At 40.5% G+C, this 22,752-nt stretch overlaps 1 protein-coding gene across 1 annotated transcript in view; it reads left to right on the top strand.

The window, feature by feature from the left end:
• man1a1 (mannosidase, alpha, class 1A, member 1) overlaps positions 1 to 22,752 on the top strand; it is a 163,398-nt gene that overhangs the window by 47,153 nt on the left and 93,493 nt on the right. The window contains exon 3 of the mRNA XM_030721174.1: positions 21,139 to 21,254. Coding sequence (XP_030577034.1) covers positions 21,139 to 21,254 — 116 coding nt within the window. The remainder of the gene's footprint in view (positions 1 to 21,138; positions 21,255 to 22,752) is intronic.

Genomic DNA, 22,752 nt, shown 5'->3' with positions numbered 1-22,752 from the left:
GCTCGGAATAGACTGGGAATAAGCTGAATTCATTCCCAGGGTGGAAATTTACCAACAGCCGCATATCCTCCTAAAATATTGGCAGACTACTTTGTTTATATTCTAAACCCTCTACTTTGGCACGCAACCAACCATGATTTGGATATTCTTTATCAACCAACATTACTAAATCTTTCTTAACCCAAACGCTTTAACAAGAGAGAGCCAGGAATAATGAGCCGGATCAAGGCCGCTCTTGAGCTTGTATTAGCACTGACAGTCAGCATCTAATTAAATAGCCCTGACCGTGTCTTTCCATTATTGTAATACAGCTGTGCTGTCCACACAAAGAGTATTTTAATTTAGATAGTGTTAGAGGGAAGTTAGTGTTTAAAACATTTCTGAAAAGGTCAAAATGTTGATGTAGTGACTCAAAGTGTGTGGTAGGAAATGGCCCCTCCAATGGCCACCGTCCAGAGGATAATCATTAATTGATTTCATCTGATGCAGCAAATAAACTGCTTCAGTTTTGGTTTTCAATCAAAATGACTTTAAGTAAAAGTCTATTATTATCACATTTAAATACAGTTTTCCATCAGAATGATAATTGAATTGCACAGTGACTGTAAATGAAGGGCGAGGCTAATGTTTTCATCCAGTGTCTAGACTGGAGCAGCAGCTTTTCATCATGGCGCAACAATTTCAGTCACAAGCAATATATCAGCTGCCCACTCTTCAGCACTGATCAATAAATACAAATTGTACAGCTCACATATGATCTGCCTAGTTGTGTAGAGTCTGTCTGACAGTGGCATTTTGGATGCCATTTCAATACAACTATTCAGAGCCAAGTGATTAATTTAATAAACGCGTGCTGTCTCATCTGTCTCAGTGTAGGTAACAGTCGTGCGGCTCCATGGCAGGAATATCAAATCGCCCTCCTCGCCTTCATCTGTCTTCTCCAGATGTTTTTGAAGAACAAAACTGCAGATATCTTAAAACGTAGACGAGACTGTTTCAGCTCCTGTCCCTCGAGATGCTGTAGATTCAACGCGTTTGCTAAAATTAAATACAGCTCGAGGCACTGATGGCATCCATCTCTCTTCCTGTCATTTCCACTCCATCTCTTTACCTTGTAGCACTCACCTCCGCGGTCTATAACCAGCTTATTGCTGTTGAGTCACCCACAAAGAACTGTTTCCAAATCCATAGGGGGGGGGGTCCAATCATTTTGTGACTTTGGAGTTTGCTAAACCATGTGCAAAAAAAATTTTACATGTTGAGTTTCATGCAGTTAAAGTTACAGAAAGGATGCAGAATATTTAAAAAAGATGAATAAAAGGCCTTGAGTTTCTTAATTTCATCAGTAGGATGGTTTAACTATTGTTCGTTTTATGTACTTTTTCATTCCTGCCTTTATTTATCGTAAGTGAACTGAAACAAAATATTTTTTATTTTTATCTTTTTAAAATGTTAAATATATGCTTATATTGTAAAACAAATGCTGCTTATGTTTATGAAAAAATTAGATTGTTAAAAAAAAAGAAATCATTATTACTAACTTTTCGGTCCCAATTCCAATTACAGGATTATGCATATGAGGATTATTTTGAATAATTAAGACTCTGTTTTTTTTTTACACAGTCTTGTATCTGTCCTTTAAACTCCACCATTAAGAGGTTTTTCTTATCCTGATTCCAATGACCAGAATATGGAAAATGTCCCCTGGAAAATGAATTATCGCCTTATTAAGTTTCGCCAGATCATCTAGAGCTCATTTGGATCTGGATTTATCGACCCCAGCCTTCAGCTGTACCCTGACTCCTGTTAGACATCATTGAATTTAATTTAATCTCAGCCCCATTATAAGCCAATTATCCTGAGGTGAGTCTTGTACCAGGACATGACCTCAGTGTCTTCAGTGGTAGTAGAGAGCCCGCGTCTTATAGTCACAAATGCCATGTTATTATACTGAACAGTAAAAATCATTTTCTGTGATAGTGGACAGACACTGGTGGGTGGATACCACCTTTTTAGGCCATATCTACTCAAAAAAGGGAAAACAATCCCACACAGATGCCTCTGGTTTCTTTTGGAGTGTACAGCAGTCGCTGCAGTAATGATGTTTGTGTTGCTTTGTGTGGTTTCCACTCTTTAATTGACAGCGCTGACAAGCCACTGGTTGTGCTTCACAGCCACCAAACAAGCTAAAGTGAATTGTTTCCCTGTGGCTCGCCGCTCACTTCAGCCGAGGGCCAACACGGGAAGGCTCTCGTGTGTTCAACCAGCAAAAAACTCAAATGGGGGAGTGTGTGTGTGCGGGTGTGTGTTGTTGTGTTTTCGTTTCTGTTTTCCCTGTCTAAAATAAACTCATTTGACTGGGCCGCGTTAAAGCTCACCGCTACTGATGTGTGTTGCAGTAAAAGAGGAGAAATGTTTCTTTTGTTTGTTATCTGCTTGCATCTGTGTTGTTGGTTTAAACTTTGGGCCATTTCAGGAAAACACCATAATATACTAAAAATTCCACATGATGTTCAACGTAACGCAGTTGCTTTGTGATTTCAAAACATAACTGACACACGATACAGCAACAGATGACAGGTTTGGGTTTCTATTAAAAAGTAGTGAATAATATTAAACAGTTAGACCATATTAGAGCTCGTGCTGTATAGTTTCTTTTGTAGTTTCTGAAGTTTTATTTTATTCCATACTTTGATAGTGCAGTTGCTAAAAAGCCACAAAGTGGTGCCGCATTTTTTTTTTTTTGGAGTAATATATTTGAATTTGTAAGTATCTCTGTGTCTGTATTTTTGAGAGGTTTGCCAGCAGCATAAACCTATTGTGCAAAGTCTGCTGTGGTGTGCTGCCCTGAGCTCCAAGGTCAGTGTTCCTGATACAGTTGCTGTAAAATCAGCGCATGTTATCTACTGTTTGCAGGTGGAGCCATTAGACAAGAAGATATAAATCATGTTGTACGATATATTTTACAGTGAAGTTTTGATTTTTCTTTTTGTCCGCTCTCATTTTTTACCTCCTTCCCTTTTCTACTTGGGGCTAGCTAATTCACATTGTCCTCTGACAGCCTCTTAAGGCTGGCTATTTGCTGGACAGTTGGATGGATCCATAGCCACGGGCAGTGTGAGGAAGTAAAAGGCTTGTGTGTCTCCTCCTGAGACACACAGGCTTTGCAGTGGGGGTTATCTGCTTGGCCCTGCCTGCAGTGCTTTGAAAGCCCATTGGATGAATGGCAGGGTTTTCCACAGATGCTGCCAGGGTTTTGTGATGGTTGTTTTTCTTTATGTTTTTTCCTTCTTGTCTCCTGTGGCCCTCTACTCTGTGCCAGACCTCTCAATGGCTTCTTTGCTTCTTGTAGAGTGATGCTTCAGCTCCTCGTATCACTTACGTGGCAGTAGAAATACCCAGGTGGTATGAGCCTCATCCTTGATTCACTTAATCCTCAAATGCCAGGTTTATGTTGGATTGTAAACAATAATTATTAGCACTCAGTAGCACAATAATCCCAGAAAGATCAGTAGTACTTGTAGTCTCGGTTTCCCATGGATTAACACCTAGTCTTGGACTAAAACTTTCCTCAGTGGTGATTTGATTCTTTTAGTTCAGGACGAGGCTTAATCCACGTCTGAGTTAAGGCTGCAGTTATGGTTGAGTTTGTCATAACTCACACAAACTGTGGTATCATACCCATAACCCCTAGCCATTCATGCTGGCGCTCGAGTATTGTTAGACTTTCTTCAGTTTTGTCTTAAATGATGGTGCTGTTACCCCCCCAAAACAAAACACACACAAACAAACAAAAACACCCACTACATCAGCACTAGTATAAGAATAGAACAGATCAAACCAGGTAGCAAACACAGTGACTTATCATCTGAAACTTTGGCCCGTATATATCTTCTTCTTTTGGCTGCTCCTTTTAGGAGCTCCTTTATCACCACAGTGGATCTCCTGCCCCCATCTCACCCTATCCTTAGCATCCTCTTCTGTCACACAACCGTCTCCATGTCTGCCTTCACTACATCCATGAATCTTCTGTGATCTTCCTCTCTTTCTCCTGCCTGGCAGCTACATCTTCATTCTTTAGTATATCCCCTATCCCTTCTCCGCACATGTCCAAACCATCTCCACTTTGTCTCCAAACCTCTCAACCTGAGCTGTCCCCTCTGATATGCTCATGTCTAATCCTGCCCCATCCTGTTCCTTAGCACCTTCAACTCTGCCTCCTGTCTTTGTCTTTTGTTTTGTTTTGCTGTTAGTACCACCGTCTCCAAACCATACATCATAACAGGCCTCACTACCATTTTGTAAAGTTTCCCTTTTGCTCTTGCTGCTATCCTTCTGTCACAAATCACCCCCGACACTTGTCTCCACCCACTCCACACTGGCTGCACTCTCCTTCAAGTCTCTTGTGCACAGTGAATTGTTTTGGATGGTTGATCCCAGGTATTTAAACTCATCCACCTTGACAGAAAAGCACAATAGCTCTTCTTTGGTGGTTTAGTGGTTAACACAGTCACCTGACATGCAACAAATACCTGATTGGAGATCAGGAGGAGACACAAGCCCCTCAGAGGGTTGCGTCAGGAAAGGCATCCTGGGTAAAAATCTGTGCCAAATCAAATATGCAGATCCATCTGCTGTGGCGAACGCTTACAAATAAGGGAGCAGCCAAAAGAAACTTTTGTAATAGATCTTTATTTAGGTTTTACTATAGTCTCAACTACTCTGTATACAAGTACGTTTTGCTCACCTGGGCTTCATTATTATAGCTTGAAAGCAATTTTCTGTGCCTCTGTCGGATTTCTGCTACAGCTGATGTGCTGAGCAGTAGAGCTTCCTGTTTCTTTTCTGTGAACGTAATGTGAGATTGAACGAGGCTTTAGCTGCAATAAGCTTTCTGCCAGAAAAGCTGAGGGTTGGGTTGTTGGTTTAAATCCAGCACAGATGCCTGTTTAGCCCTGGTCTGTTGTTAAATGTCTTCCAGCTGGCTTTTCCACTGTTTTTTTTTTTTTTTTTTTATACTTTGCCCTTGACTTCAGTATGGCCTTTATTTATAGCACAGATGAGTCTAACCAATACAGCTAATTAAACTTCAAAATGATCTAAATAGCTCTTTGGCTGCTCTGCATATCTCATAATGCTTATTAGTATTTTCCTCTCTTTTGTAGATGAACAAGGACATGGTCTGTGGTTAAAATTTTATGGGTTCACACAGAGCATGGAAAAAGAAATATACCTGCAAGTGAGCACTGTGGCAGCATTTCTCTTCTCTTCAATTCAGTTCAGTTTTGTTTATATAGCACCAAATCACAACAAACAGTCATCTCAATGTACTTTATATTGCAAGGTAAAACCCTACAATAATTACAGAGAAAACCCAGCAGTCAAAACGACACCCTGTGAACAAGCACGTGGCGACAGTGGGAAGGAAAAACTCCCTTTAACAGGAAGAAACGTCCAGCAGAACCAGGCTCAGGGAGGGGCAGTCATCTGCCGTGACCAGTTGGGGAGGGGAGGGAGACAGGACAAAAGACATGCTGTGGAAGAGAGCCAGAGATTAATAATAATTAATGATTAAATGCAGAGTGGGATATAAACAGAGTAAAAAGAGGTGAACGAAAAAGAAATGCTCAGTATCCTAGGTCTATTGCAGCATAACTAAGGGATGGTTCAGGGTTACCTGATCCAGCCGTCATTATAAGCTTGATCAAAAAAGAAAGTTTTAAGCCTAATCTTAAAAATAGAGAGGGTGTCTGTCTCCCAAATCCTAATCAGAAGCTGGTTCCACAGAAGAGGGGCTTGAAAGAGGAAGGCTCTGCCTCCCATTCTACTCTTAATTATTCTAGGAACCACAAGTAAGCCAGCACTCTGAGAGCAAAGTGCTCTATTAGGGTGGTAGGGTACTATGAGGTATTTAAGATAAGGTGGGGCCTGATTATTCAAAGCCTTGTATGTAAACGAAGGATTTAAAATTAAATTCTGGATTTAACAGGGAGCCAATGAAGAGAAGCCAATAAAGAAGAGAGATGCTCTCTCTTTCTAGTCCCTGTTAGTACTCTAGCTGCAGCATTTTGAATCAGCTGAAGGCTTTTCAGGGAGCTTTTAGGACAGCCTGATAATAATGAATTACAATAGTCCAGCTTAGAAGTAATAAATGCATGAATTAGCTTTTCAGCATCACTCTGAGACAGGATGTTTCTAATTTTAGAAATATTGTGCAAATGCAAAAAAGCGGTCCTACATATTCGCGTAATATGTGCACTGAAGGACATATAATGGTCAAAAATGATTCCTCATTCCAGAGTAAGTATCTGGTTAGACACCATGATTCTAAAGTTTGTAGGGGCGAGTACAAGAACAATTATCTGCATAACAGTGAAAATATATACAGTGCTTTCTAATAATACTGCCAAAGGGAATGTATAGTGTAAATAGAATTGGTCCCAGCACAGAACCCTGTGGAACTCCATAATTAACCTTAGTTTCTGAAGAAGACTCCCCATTTACATGAACTAATTGGAGTCTATTAGACAACCGCACCACAATACCCTTAATGCCCTAATTTTTGTAATAAAATATTATGGTCAGCAGTATCGAATGCTGCACTGAGGTGTAGCAGGACAAGCAGGAACAGGAAGTGATACGATACCGCAGTGAGAGCCAACACCAAGTGACAGCGCCGCTCTTCATCTGTAACCATTAACAAAAAAGTGAGTAACTACTGTTTCTGTTTTCAGGTGAGCCCACAGCATGCAAACTGTCAGATGCAAAGTCAAACGCTAAGAAATATTTCTTTTTAGGATGAACTGAATAATTCCATCCATGTCGGATTAAGCAGAATGCTACACCACAATAGGGATGATTATATCAGTGCTGAAATAACTTGAAAGCAACAGCTTTGGTAAGAATAGATCTTGAAGATATTTTAAGGATTAGAAGCTCTGAAATATAAGAAGAGGCCAGTCTTTCAAGAGTTGGGATTTTAAACCAAATGTTTAGAGCTGGAAATCAGTTAAGTGAGGCCAATAGTGGACAATAGGAGAGAGGGGTTACTTTATTATATTATTTCCAACTTGACAGCCTATTCAGTGAGAGAACACCAATGATTAATGTAGGGCAAAAAACTTACTTTTCCTACAGTAGGCCATAATTAGTGGACAGAAAATGGGTGAAATGGTATTAAGTTATAACATTTGTCTGCTTTTTGTAGGTTTTTCAGGTCGTTCTATATGTTTAAAATGGATAATGGCAATTTTTTTTTTTATACTGCATTTGTAGTGGGGGGGGATCCCTTGTGTTTAGGCCTGGCGGTTCACTGGGCTCATAACACACCGACAGAAACCCTCAAAAGACCACAGAGACGGCTCCCCTTAGTGTCAGAGCGAAGTCGCACAGCAGCATTTCAAGTCACAGCTTTTAACAAACCTTTTGAAAGGTTATCTTAGCAGCACTGTTTGCTTTTCTCAGGTTTTATAATTAAATCCCCTTTTCTGGAGAGCACTTGTTATGCTTCATGACTCATAACATTAGTTTGCATGACAGAAAAGTGACTTAAATAATGCATAATTAAAAAAAGAAAAACATTTCGCTTGGGGGACAGTCTCACACATCAGATCCTCTGTCATGACATTTTTAATTACATGTGACACTATTTTGCAGGCTGTTGTTTTTGCAGGCTGTTTGGTGTGTATGTATCACAGCCATCGCTGTGCTGCTTCTAAAACCCAGCACTCTGGTTCCTGTTTCCTGCCACCCTTACAGCCCTGCTATGGTGCTCGCAAGGCTAAAAATAATGTCAAGTCATGAAGGTTTATGTTTTTGGTGTCTTTCTATTTCCAGACAAGTAATTTAGTTGGTTATATAGTTTGACATTGAGTCCTGGGCTGCAGCTTCAGCTCCCACACAGCACTGTGTGTGTGTCTAAATCAGATATTCAATCTCTATAATTGAAATGGATGGAGTAATTCTGCTGTGGCCTTCCCTCAGGTTTTTGGGGTGTGTGTGTGTGTGTGAGGAGGAGGAGGGAGTTGTATTTGGTGGTGTCTGAAATGATGTAAATCACACTCTGCACAGAGGTGGGTGGGGCACAGATAAGGGAGCACCGCTGCAGCTAAAGTCGGGGTATCCATCACGTCGATAGACACCCCTTCCAGCCCTGTGTTGTAAGAATTCATCTCCTGAGCCTTTGTTATAGAACCTTGAGCCTGTCTCCACATTAATTAATCACACACACGCTCATGCAGCTGAACAACAAGCCATCTCACCTGGGCTTTGAACGCCCGCAAGGCCTAGACAAGCATGCTGCAGCAGCACCGCCCATCTACCTGAAGGCTGTGAGCGAATTAAAAACACACCTCACAACACTTTCAAAGAGACAAACGCGCCGTCATGCACGTTGCCTCAAGTCTGTCTGGTCCCTGGAAGTTCTCAGCCCAGAGTTAAAGAAGCAGCCAAACAACATTTACTGCATTTAGTGCTGTTATCACAGCTTTCCTTTAAATCCCTCCTTTCTCTATCAGCATCACATTTTTAACACACACACACACACACACAGAGAAGTGAAGCGTGGAAATGCCTTTCACTGTAACCTTGACAAAATGTGTTGATGCTTGAGTATCTGGCAGTTGAAGTCAAGAGGTTAATGCACTTTGGGATATGTGTGTGGGGTGTGCAAGCGTGCTTTCTGCCTACGATAACACGATTAGCCAAAGGCTTAGCCATCACTTTTCCTCACCTCCCCTCTGTGACCACCCAGAAAACTCGGTGTAGACTCAACGTTGACATGCTAGTTGGGGCTAAATGGGATCACCAGCCGGGCTGAGAGTGTAGCGATCGGGATCAAATTGCAGGATTAGGGATCAGCCCTGGAGTTTGCATTGCATTAATATTAGGATATGGGACACATTGTATCTTGGAAACATTCTGTTACTGAAAAAAGGCAGTGAGCTGAGGAGAAAAATTCAGAATGGGACTTTTTTTTTTTTTTTTTTTAAAGACTGAATTTTTATAAGATGTGAGCAGCCTTCAGGTTTTTTTTTATTTAGTGTCTGTGACACTTTGGTTGCTGTCAGTCTGTAGAAGGCTGAGGCCGCTATTTCTGAGGTGAAGCTGCTGAGTCAGGGTGTTATTTCCAATATTCATTTATCTCTACTAGAAAAGCTGGAAAGGTTATGTTTGGAGCCCCGTGTGTTTTCTCCCGGCTGCTCATTTATTTGCATGAAAGGACATCTCGCAAAGTTGAGCGAATTTTACAAAACTAGATAATCTCACATTGATTTTTATAATGGAATAGAACTGATGCTTCTCATGTGAGATGAAGTCAATTTTACCTAAGGTTGCTGCTTGATCATGGCATAAATCATTATCAGCATTATTTCATATAATTGTGGATTTATTATGCTTTCAAGGCCCATGCAGCAATATAATAATTAGTAACCTTGTGTTGTAGATGGGCTCATCTCAGATGTTCTCCTGGCTGTAGTTTGGTCCATTTTCTTCTTCCTGCTATACTCTGTAGGATGGTGTTTGTTTCTACCCATCAGGGAGCCTCAATATGAACTTTTATTGAACTGTTTAACCCTGATCTTACAGCTTCCCTGTGCTAATGCGTTTATATTAGCCTAACCATAGCTTTGTAGTTAGCCACCAGGTTACCAGTCATTATGTCAAACCTTTAACAGCGGGCCATCATCGCCATTACACGTTACCTTTGTTTGATTTTTAACAAAAATTGTTATAATTTATACCTAAATTTCAAACAAAGTATAATTGTAAGAAAACATTTATTAAGGGACCACTGGGACAACATTTCTTTAAACGTGTCTAAGCTTGGATTTTGCAGGTGTGCAGTCCTGTGCAGGTAAATCCTAAGATTCAGATTTGCATCCACACTTCACTGCATGGTTCTTCAAGTATTCTGTGGTCAATCACCGCCTCACAGGACTAAGTATTACAGGCTGACACACCACTAACTGACTCAATTCCTTCGTTTAACCTTAACCCAGTGACTGGAGTGTATGTACAGTTGTAGTCAGAAGTTGGCATGCACCCATCATGGGTATGGATGTCATTTTGGGATTTTAATGATTTCTTTGAACTGTTCTTTTCCCAGTGTGGAATGACTGTACAGCATACATCTTTAATGACATGTTGGGCTAAAATTTGCCCGTAGCAGCTTTGATGCTCACTACAGTCAGTGCAAACAGGAGAGTCATACAGGAATGATGGTAAACATCATGATGTGGATGAAGCCAGAAGCAAAGTGTATTTTAGCGAAAAACATATTTCAGCCTTAAAAATGTGCAGAATTTTTCCTGTGGGTTGTAATCACAATGATCTTGCCCCTGAAGCTGCTGTCGGACGGCTCTTTCTGACGAGGAATTAGAGGCGCTCTCTTGGTCTCATAAAAACTACCAAACTCTGCTGAAAAAAATGGTTTGGATGGATAGATTTCTTGGAATTTTAATAATAATTCAACCTAAAAAACAAATAAATAAATATATATGAACTGAATTAAACATGCCTCGGTGGGCGGTGGGGAATGAATTTTGACTTTAATGAAGGTGGAAAACTAAGGGAAAGGAACGTGCTGGAAAGTGAAACAAGATAATTATTGCAAAACTTAATGAGGGAAAATCATTTTATCTCGATTATCTTGTTTTAATAATTGGTAATTGTGTAACACGCTGTTCCCTTGCAGTTCTCATTTACTTTGGATGAAAATGTAACTCATTAATTTATTTATCAGCAAATTTAAACCGGAAGGGGGTAATGTGCAGTGAAGCTTCGTGTTCCAGATTTGACCTGGGCTATTGCACTTATATTTGTGGTTGCTTGTATTGGATCATTGCATTAATAACTTACTTTGTGACTGCTCCGGGGTATTCATTAACCCTCTGCATGCACCATGAATTTAATTTTACTTGACGGGAAAAGTAATTGTTCCAGGCTCTCGAGATGTGGGCTCAGGTTGGGTTTTGTTCTCCTTGAATTATCAAAATGCAGCAAACTGTGACTTTAAAACGGCTCCATGTAGTGCATAAAGATTTATTCAAGAGAACTGTTTTCAGTCAGTCTTATTAAAAACTGAGTCTGCACCCATACTGTATTCATCATCAGTTTTATTTCTTTGCAGGAGCCTGTGGGGATGGCCAATTAATCAGATGGTAATTTCAGTTCTCATTTTGCCTTTTGAAAACAAGATAACTGGGTTAAAATAATTAGTTTTTTGGAATAATGTTTCTCAATTAACTTATTGGTTGTTCTTTGTTTCTTTTAATGCAACCATTTCCTTTACAGCAGTGGAAATTTTGCCATTTCTTAAAGGACCCTCCACCAATCTTGTTCCTCTCAATGTTTTTTAATTTGAATTATATTTAAAGCTTAACAAAATACCCAGCACGTCAGAATTTGATACCCTGTGAATGACAATGGGCTTGTTTTTCAATGCAATTCAAGGGGAAGTTGACATCAGGGAGTAGAAATCTTCAGGGCAAAGGGCGCCACAGATTGAGCCACATTTTATGTGACCTGTAGTTCCAGATCAGACTTTAGTTTGGGACACATTTGCCACACTGGCGTTGGACTGTGCACAGCAAAGAGCTCTGAATAATTGTGAAAGGCAAACGCGAAAGCTTCATCAAGGAGTTCAGTGTGACCCAGAGCTGGAGGGCACAGCTGGCTGTTGAGGTCACGCTCTGTTCATGTTAATGATGTAATCCACATGACATGTACTCTGTTCAGACTTTGCATCTTGCCATATATGTAGATACTGCATTATCCTTTTCACTTAAAATATAATAATTAGTTCAAGTGATTATTTTAAAAATTAGCGCATTGAGTGCCTAATGACTTGTTGCTAACACTTAATATAGCAGTATTAATTATGAATAAAACAGTCACTGTATATGGATAATTAGGCATAAGGACTCATAGTAGAACAGACTTTATATAAAAGGTGGACATAGCTAACAGCACAGCCTTCTTTAATGGTCTGTGCTTAACAGCAAACCATAATATTAACTCCATTTAAATACTCCAAAAGCAGCAAAGAGCACAAATACAGCCATGCGGTTCAGTTCAGTGATTCAGATTAGTGAAGGTGAGGACTAGCAGACAGCTATCAAACTTTGCAGAGCCTACAGCATAACCTACGCAAGTGGCCAATGTCTTTATGCTTGTGCTGGTGCGTTGTGTGTTAATTACCTTGTGGTCGTGTCCCAGCATTTTACATGCAGTGCCAGCCAATAGAAACAAATGAAATCAGTTTTCTTTGGGGCAAATAAATTTGTCCCTCAAGATCTTACTCTTCTCTGTACATTCCCTCACATCCATTCCAATAGTTTCAGCAGTCTCCCTCCAGGAATTTGCTGACATTTGTGAGTCCTTATATTTATGCTATGATTATTATTTTTTTATCTGGAGATGATGAATGTTATTCTCTCACTGATAAATTTAAAAACGGAGGCAACAAAGTAGCCGGAAATGCACAGGCGAAATGGACAATAGTTGGGGGCTGCTTGGACACGACATGTGGTTACATTTTTAGGGAGGTTCATGGCAGGTTAGAAGTTTTCCAGTTAAGATGTAGCTACAGTGTAGATTTCCCATTGAAGCATAAATCCCCAGCAAGCCTTCCAAGTATCCAAGTGGATGACTTGTATAGAAAACTTCACCCACTATTTAGAGTCCATAGGGATTGACTTGCCTCTGGAGCTACCCTCCACAAACTCCGGCAATGCCACTCTGCTTTTCAGCCCCAGATGTCACAAAACTAAATGTGACGTTGTGACTTTGGCCTGTTTTTCTCGGCTAGGATTACACTCCCTTGTAATCTGTACAAGTAGTCGTTTTGTTGTTTTAGCACATCCATAATTGTTGCATTGTAGCATGGACAAGCTTGCGCTGTCACTACAAGTTAAAGCCTGCGCGGACTTAGATGTTAGTAGGCAATCTTGGTTAGGCAGCCTAATTAGTTTTCTTTTAAACTGTTAGCCCATCTTATGGTTTTTGCCTTGTTTTCATCATTCTGACTTTCATGTTATCTCGCACAGATATATTTATAACATGGATCCGAAAAAAATACAAATTAGGAATATACTGTATGCACAAATATGGAAATAGGAATAGCTGCATGGGAGCGTGTGTACCTGCATTTATTAAAATGTGATGTAATGGGTTATAAATGTGTAAAGATATTGCAATATTTATTTATTTATTTTTATAATTTTGGGAAACGGATGCAAAGGGATTGATGTTGATCACTAACTGAATAAGCAGGCATTACGTTTTGACCTCTGTGTTACCTGCTTTCCCAAGAGTGTGTGTGTGTGTGTGTCTGTGTGTGAGAGAGAGAGAGAAAAAGAGAGAGAGAGAGAGAGTGAGCAACAACACATCTGTCAATCTCCCTAACTAGCTCAGTCACTCATGCACACACCCACATCACAGATTACAGCTCTGACTTTGTGGTTTGATTGCTTGAAGTGAAGGTTATTTTGTTTTGAATAAGCAAACAATGCATCACTCTCCTGTCCAACGCTCACTCACTCACTCACTCACTCAGTGTGACAGTGTAGGAAGTGGGGAGGCATTAAGTTGGTGGTGTTGGTGAGCTGTAATGCACATTCAAAGTTTTCAACTTGGGAATAATCACATTATTAACACTGAATTTCTCTTGCATGTGTGTGTCTGTGTGAGTGCAGGCTTAGTACAGCCTATGCAGGTGATGGATGATAATGCCTGCAAGGTGTGCTGCTTTCTTTTTTAATTCATCCATCACTCCTTTCTTTACTTATTTTCTGTTAGAGAGAAAAAGAAACTCAGAGGAGGAAAATGGGGGAAGTAGGGGGTGAATGAGGACACAAACAAAGGGGGGAAAAAACAAGGTGGTGAAACTCTTCAAAATGTGACATTAAACACATTGAAGAAGGAGAAAGGATTGATGGATACCTCAATAAAAGACAAGTGGATGTTGGAATAGGAGCAACTGGATGGATGATTCACAGGAACAGAAGGATACTGTTGGTTAATGACTTTTGGACCTTCAGTCTCCCATTTTTCTGTCATCTCGCTCCCATTTATTCTTATTCTCTGTCTGGGAACAGAAGGGAAATCATTCTTGTCTTCACAGGACGGCAGCTCTTTCATTTTTCATTTTTACTTTTGGTCAGCTTTATAGGTTGTGTCAAAAACGGGGGGTTGTTGTAGCCTCTTGTAGTCTTCTGGTAGCTTTTGACAGCATCAGCAGAAGTGAGAAGCAAGTTTCTCCTTAAATGCTGCTAGGCCTGCTCGATTATGGGAAAAAATCATAATCACGATTTTGGTCAATATTGAAATTATTACATTACATTATTATTATTACATGATTACTCACTGACGTTGTAAAGACTGCATTTATTGTACTTAAAGAACAGTGAATACCTTGAAATCTAGTGCACTTCTACAATCTCTTGAAAATAAATACTAAATTGAAAATAAAATACAGAATATATGAATAAAATATAAAAATATAAAGTATGAAAAATATATAAATAAATTGCATTTTATAAATACAAATAAATACATAAATTAAACATAAATAAGTACAAAGAAAAATAGATAAATAGAAAGGTAATGTCAGTTATGTTTAATACTAGGAAGAAATAAGACCAAGTTTTTTTGACCAAATAAATTTGCTCACATTTTAGTGCAATAAAGCCAGTGCTGCAGTTCTATTAATATCTGTCATTAGAATCTTTAGATTCTCAGTCATCTCAGTCTCATCTCCATCATCAAGGTCATGATAGTCTCAAGAACTTGAAAAAAGTGACTTCTTTGAGTTTCTTTGAAGACGTTTCACCGCTTGAGATCTAAACCAAAAGTTGAAGCGTCTCGGGTAATTAAACCCTAGTGGGGGCTGTCCCCCTTTGGAGGTGGTCTTTGACCCACTGTTGATCATGTGTGTCATCACATGAGCCAAGGTATGAAAAAGTGGCGTGGGCCATTACCACAATGAGCCTGCACCGTGAGACCTTGCCCCACCCAATCATGTGGACTTTTGAGGTCACCTGAAGTAGGATGGGAGTGGAGATTGAGGCACATGGGAAGAGATCTCAAGACTGCGTTGTAGGTGGCTGACAGCTGGTGTCGTAAGCCACCACCTCTGTTCAGTGATGGCCATTCACAGTGAACATACAGTAGATGGCTTCTTTTACTCCCTTTTGTCTTCCAGGTCCAAAATGTGTTGTTGGCATCCTCAAAAGAGTGCCCTTTATCCTTTAGGTGCAGAATTACAGTTGAATCTTCTCCTGTCAAGGTTCCTCTTCTATGTTGTGCCATGTGTTTGTGGAGTGGCTGTTTGGTTTCTCCAATGGAACGGTCCGAGTACTCCTCACTGCACTGCACAGCATACACTAGGTTGCGTAGCTTGTGTTTGGGAGTTTTGAGTGTGGCTGGGTCTGAAGCACACTGGGATGTCATGCTTGGAGAAAATACTCCTGAGTTTCTCTGACAGTCCTGCTACATAAGGGTTGACAGTGTTCCGTTTGTCATTCTCTTTTTTTTTCCGTAGTTGGTGTCTGTCCTTCTTTCTTGTGCATCTTCACTGATTTGATGAAGGTTTCATCTGGATTCAGCAAGTTTGTGGACCTTGTTGTGAAGTCCGTGGAGTTTTCAAGGTGATGAGATGCACCACCCACAAGCGGTGCTAAGATGGTGGCAAGGTGCTTGGAAATGTTGTAGTGGCTGAGTTTATACTTCTAATAATTGGTCCGAGTGGGACTCCTTTGTAGATCTTCGGAAGCCCATATATACACGGTGTAGCAACCCTGGAATAAAGGCGGTTCAATCAGTTCTATTAACGCCAATTTGTCGCTGGTCCCAAATGCAAGGCAATCACTCCCGTGGTAAAATGCCAAATTAAACATCATTAAAAAGCGTGGTTTAACACTCTTATATTGGTTTAATTTTTCAGTCTCAGAGATTACTGCTTGTTTAACTTGAATCTCCCAACAAACTGTTGAGTCTGTTTGCATTGTGCTGCATTAACCCCCCCCCCAAGTGCAAAACAAAGTTTCCCCTCTAACATGAAGATATAAGTTTAAAGACAAAAGCAAGACAGAAATGATATCCACAAAAATAAATAGATACTGTAGAGTCTGTAAATATAAAATATAAAACTGTAACGTCAAGTAGGCAAGAATGCTGACAGTATGGAAGTGGAACCTGTCCCTTTAAGTGCTGCAACGACCCTGCACCATAAAATATTTGAGACTGTAATATGCAGCAGTATCTGAAAACTTGCATGCTTACTTAGCTTGTTGCTCTGGGCAATAATAGCAACAAGCTCAGAACTGTTTGTGGATACGTGGAGAGAAATCTTTACTAATATAAGAATTCCCCCATGGCGACAAGCCTACTGCCTACAGCGAATATCAGAAGGCCTGCCCTCCCCCTATACTGCTCCATCTCTGTAGCAGCACTGCTGTGTTTCTCCTCCTCCTCCACTACCACTCATGTTTTACAGAGGCATCAAAGACTCTGCCCTCTGCTGAGCCATCTGCTTCCTCACCATGCTCACAGTCACTAACAAAAACAAAATCCTCAGCAGCGCACACATCACCTCTAAGATCATCAGACTTTGCTTTCTCAACCTCGTAGACCTCTGCCAGATCACATCACAGCCTTTTTTTTTTTTTTTTTTTTCTTTCAGCCATCCCATCTGGACATTGACACTGATCCTGGATCCAATAAAAGAAAAAAAAGAGAGAGAGCTGATTTTAGCAGATTCTTGCCATCATGACCCTGCACAAGCTGTCAAACTAACATCACAGATCTTTAACAGATCTGAAAACCACAATACTCTCTGAAAAGAACAAAAAGACAAGTGTTCTTTATATTATGAGCCATCAGTGGCCAGGAAGGCAGGGTTACAACTACCTGTTAACTACTGATTAATCTGCCAGTTATGTTGCTTAATGTTTGCAGGGTTTATCTCAGCTCAGAAAGAGCCTCTGGGAGTGACTTCAAGTGTCAGCATGATCAGACCTCATACAATAAAGGCCTTTTTGGGAGGGGGGACACTCTTGACATGTCACCGGTGTATGACAGTCACTTGAAACGCTTTCTTATAAATGCCATGAAGCTCTAGGTACAGTTACTTTCTTCACAAAGCCTTTCCATTTCTGCTTTTATATGTAGCATTAGTATTCTGGTCACTGTTTTGCCATCTGTATCTCTTACATCTTACACACACACACAGATATAAGATCAGTGAGGGGAAAGGAAGCACAGTGACAGGACAATGGACGACAGGAAAGTGTCTCGTCCTCTTTGTCGCTCTGAAGGCTTCAGTGAACAGAAAATATGAGATGGATGAAAAACAGGAAGGACAAGTGACTAAAACAGTAACTGGATCTGCTGACACTTCCAGTTACACGCTTCCTTTATCACTGCTGTTAGGGTTTGATAAAACAAAACATTACTGCTGCAAAACAGATGACCAAAAGACGACCTTATCAGTTCGGTGTTAATCTTTCATTACAAGTTGTATTTTTGGTCCAGTTCTGATTGCGTTAATGCTGATTTTCTGCCATTGTACATCTAAATCTGTTTATCTGGGTCTGCACAGCATTGTCCCACATTTTGATTGGATATAGTTTCCAATTACTGGAAGTCTGGCTTTTATGCAACGGATGTGAAGGAAGAAAGGAAGACTGTTATCATGGGTCAAACACAGGTTAGCATTTCGCTGTCTTTTGTTGGCTCCGCAAGGCCTAATTGGGGAAAATTGGGAGTCTGCACATTTTTACTCTATGACGACAATAAAACTTGCAGCCACAATAAAGCTGATGAAACAGCTTATAACTTGGTGAATGCAGGTGGAAGAGGTTTAGATTTTATTATTATTTTTCTCATTTTGCATTGGGGAGAATAGTTGATACATTATACGAGAGTCTCAAAAAAAAAGAAGTGTGGCTGTTCTGAACAAACGAGATGTACCAATCTATGTATGTGCCCTTACTGAAACCCAAAGATGATTACTTAACAGAACAGGCAGTTATTGAGGTGGAAAAAGGGAATACATGAGTGTGAGAAGACTTTCTTAATGCTTACTGTAATTTGCCTGCACAGTTGGGAAAGTTGCATTCAAATAAAGTATCAGATATTTGTACTTGTGAACAAATTCTCAGGCTAGTTCTCAGCATTAGTAATGTGTCCTACATTTAGCTTGTTGGGATCTGATCACCTCGCTGTTATGTATGTGTAGTATAACTGCAACTTGAGATCATGTGATTGATACTCAAACCTGAGGGGCCTTGGTTTAGTCCATCCATCCATTTTTTTCCCCCCATGTATCCTTTTCAGGGTCGCAGGGGGGCTGGAGCTTTACTCTATAGAGCCACTTTTTTAAACTGCTATTTAGATTGGTTACCTTTGGAGCTCCTTTTGTGTCACTGAGCTATTTTCTTATTTTATTTAGCTGTTCTACATTATTTAAGCTATTTTCTTATTGATTATGTTTCATATTTTGGCAGTTTTAACACAGTAAATTCCCAGCTTGGGGGTGAATCAAACATATACTTTATTATTTTGGATTAAACGTCCTTTATTTCTCCCAAAAAATGTTCCTAACCTAATCATCCATCGAGTTTTAGCTCTTCAAAGATATTTAAGCTAGCACAGAGCTCTCATTCATTCAGAGTCTGCATTTGAACCCAAAATGCTATTCAACCTAGGGATGTCTACATACCTGTAATATTTACAGTCTACTGTGGGGCTGACTCAAACTCCCTCCTCAGCTAACAGTTCTGATAAGATATGGATGTCAGCGGTTAGGTAAGGGAGATCAGTCCAACACAGGTCAGAAGAAGACAGGACGGCGGGGGGGGGGGGGGGGGGGGGGGGGGGGCGTAGAGCATCTGTTTACAAACATCCCGGAGACAATTTGATAAGCGGCAGTCCAAGGCTGCCAGGGAGCCAAATTCCTGATTCTGTGACTTGTTTTGGTACAGACTGTACTGATTAATTTGTTGACAGCCTTCAGTCTTACTGGCACCTCTCTGTAGCGAAAAAATCCACGTCATCCGAATCTTCTTGGTTCGTTCCTTCGCCGTGCAGAAACAGATACATACATCTCCAAGATCTTACCCCTCCGAATCAGCTCCAGATATACAGAGTCTGAGTTTGAGTCTGTACCCTTCCCGCGTTCCCGTCATAAGCAGCCTTACCAAGGCCAGACAGCTGCCTAGACTTCCTGAATTGCAACGACAAGCCAGGTATCTCCAGGTCCAATTCAGAGAAATCCCAGTGTCAATAAGCCAAATGTGTGTGTATTCCATTGACAATACGGCCAGGCACGTCATCTTCCACACCACACAGGAATCCATAATGTTGCCAGCTGGAATGTCAATTGATAAGATCTCCTCATGATGAAAATTTGATCAAAACAATGGCGTTGAGAGACCAGCTGACCAGATCCATAATTATAAATTCCAGATCGGAAGTTGTGTGAAGAGAGGCTCTAAGCAGCAAGCAGCAAAGCAGGGGAAAAAGGAAGGGCTGGGGAGAGAAGAAAAGTGCGACCGTCTCCGCTGAGAGCTGAAGGAAAAAAAAATAAATAAATTTGAGCTCATGTAATTTGCCAGAATATGTTGTACATGTCATCATACCATACCATTGCAGGGTATTTATGAATCGCTTCACCCAACCAATAACCACAAGTGAAAGAAAAATTTGTGTATTACTCATATTCTCTGAAAAATAGCCCAAAAATCACAAATTCCGCTGAGGGTACTTATGAGCACAACTGTAGAAGAAGACTATGTGTTTTCCTGTTGTTTTTGGACATTATATAGACAAAAAAATGTATTTTAAACTTGAATAAATTAAGCCCCACTTAAGAAAATAGCTAAAAATATTCTTATCATAGTCCTGGTGAATCTCCAGAGTGTCTTTAGTGAGTACCAACGTTTTCTGAATGCAGCAGAAACTTTGTAAATACATGTGGGTATCGAGGGCAAAGCCCTTCTGTGTAATTTCCAAAAGAGCTTTAGTATTAATGTCAGGAAATGAACGTGCTTGGTTATTATTCATGTATCTGAGAAACCTTTCCACAACTGGAAACGGTGCAAAACGGCTTCTCACAGTGATGACTGCAAAGAAATAATAGATATTTCTAGAAAGTGAGCACAGTAGTTGTGATAGACAACGGTGTCTCTGTGCCTCGGGCTGATTCAGCAATGTGTCTAATGGAAAGCTTTTAGCCGCTTTGAATCTTCCCACCACTCATAGAAGGACATAAACCAACACATCCACAAAAAAAAAAAAAAAAAAAATAAGAGCATCTCTCTCTGGTTTTCATCTTAACTCGAGTCACTCTGCTACTGCATCTTTTTCAAACTTGCTTTAATGACTTGGACTTTTTTTCTGTCCTTATTATTATTTCAGTATGTTCTCCACTCTTGCTGTTTTTCTTTCTACCTTTACTCCCTGCCCTTCTCTCCGTAGGTCAGCCTCCTGATGCTGATGTACTGTTGTTTCTGTTTCAGCTCTCTCTCTCTCACCCATCCTTTGCCTTTTCTTTCTCACCTTAAAAGTGCTTGGATACTGTAGCTCCTGATCTTGTGTTTATAGGAAGTATGGAAGGACTAAAAGCTTTACTGAAGGCTCTACTCTGCATGCATAATGATTTATTGAGGTATTGGGGGTTGGATAATGACGGCGCTGAAATTATGGTTTGTGTCTCTCTGTGTGTTTTCCCTCCCGCTATGAGGCTAATCACTGGAGATAAGCAATACTCCTGCCGTTTCATCAGTGCCGATAATCGCAACCTCTCACCATCTGTCGAGCAAAAATAATTTATTCAACCTCCATACATAACTCCTAGCTTCTGCTGTTTATTCACCACTTTTCTAGTGAGTCTGCCGCCAACACCTGTTGTCATTTGTGTTATAAAAGGAAGGGTTCGCTGACTAACAAGCTTTTAACATTTGAAAGAAATTCACGGGCGTTTTTGCTCATTTGAAAAGTTCAGTTTTGAGGATTTTTGTTAACAGCTTGCTTTCTGGCATTCCTGCTTTTTAAAATCAGGTGCTGTATGTAAAAGATGAAGGCCTGCATAACCATCTAATCTGTTTTTAACCTTTTGCCTTGTGTTCCTTCTAGGGAGTATAAAAGGAGCGACAATAGTGGATGCTCTGGATACTCTCTATATCATGGAGATGTTTGAAGAGTTTGATGCTGCTACTGACTGGGTGGAGAAGAGCCTTGACTTCAACGTGGTAAGGAGTGTGTGTGTGTGTCCGTTTTAATAGATAGATCGATAGATAGATTGGTGATGGATGGATGGATGGATCTTGTCCTTGTACGTACCATGCAGCGATACAGTATGTGATGACACTTTCAGTGCAGAAGTGGTAGAAGGACTTTAGGTTGTTTCTCTTCAGTGTTTGTAGAAAGCAGAGCCGTTGCTGTGTTTTCTTGACTGTGGTGGTGGTATAACTCTCCCATTTCAGGTCCTCTGAGAGCATAATCTCCCAGGAACTTAACAGATATTTGCCCTTCTTGTCCAGGTGCATCAGTGTTGTATGGACAATAGCATCCTCAGTAGACCAGTTTACCCTGTAAGCATACTGGTGCTGGTCCAGGCAGTGAGGGAGAGCAGCCTTAATGCACTTGGCAATGATGGGAGTCAGCACCACAGGTCTATAATCATTTAAAGTGCTGATGTTGCTTTGCTTGGGCCCTGGAATGATGGTTGTCGTTTTAAGACAGGTTGGTGCGGCCCTCTTGGCTAGAGACATATTAAACATGTCTGTGAAGACATCTGCGAGCTGGGATGCGCATTCTTTGAGCACTCGTCCTGGGATGGTGTCCGGTAACCACACGCAGCATTGTTTTAGGGAGCACTGAGCCGGTGTGATTAGGCATGCCGCCATCTTACCACCGACCAGAGTATATAGATTTAGTGCAATCTCTCTCATACGATCCATAATTCAGTCAATATAAACTGAGCTCGAAGGTTGAGAGAGGCCTCAAAAGAGAAGCTCCTGTTCAGCAACTTATATTCTCATGGATTCATGTAAACCAGGGAAGCACCGATCCAACTCTCTTCATTTCAGGTACGATAGCTTGGCTTGGATATCTGCTGAAGCAGAGTCTGGTGCTAAATTAATGAGCTGTATTCCTTACTGTGAGGAAGGGACTAGGCACCATCATAGCTTTGCAAATGGAACAAATAAATTCTAGCTTTGATTGGGCAAAAGGTGAACAGGTCACTGGTCTATCACAGGTACCTGTGGCCAGTTTATAATCTGTTAGTCTAACATGCCCGTCTTCAGACTGTGGAAGGAAGTGAGAGTTCCTGGAGAGAACGCAGTCAGGTTCAAGGGGTGCATGCATCAGCAGCTCTTTTTTTTGTGTATTTTTCTCTACAAAAATCATGTACATTCAACTGAGTTTCACTGAATATTTTCCCCTGATTATTCACACTCTCCTTGCAGCAGTTCTGTCCTCCCCACCTGAGAAAAACTGGATTAAAGTAATTAGCCAATGGGTGGATATCAGCTAAATATCTGAAGATAAAAACAGGGCAAAGTCTTAAGAATGTTTGGTTTCTTTATAAATGTATCCCTAACTCTCTTATATTATAAAGTCAGCTAATATTCCTTACTTAAATCTACAAAAGCCTCACTAACCCCCACTTTCCCTTCTATAAAATAAATGTGATGCACATGCTTGTTTTCAGCACAAAATCTGTTTCCATCTGTTTAATATTTT

This window comes from Archocentrus centrarchus, chromosome 24, assembly GCF_007364275.1.
Source record: "Archocentrus centrarchus isolate MPI-CPG fArcCen1 chromosome 24, fArcCen1, whole genome shotgun sequence".
NCBI classification, from domain to species: domain Eukaryota; kingdom Metazoa; phylum Chordata; class Actinopteri; order Cichliformes; family Cichlidae; genus Archocentrus; species Archocentrus centrarchus.
This window is presented reverse-complemented; position numbering and strand designations above follow the sequence as displayed.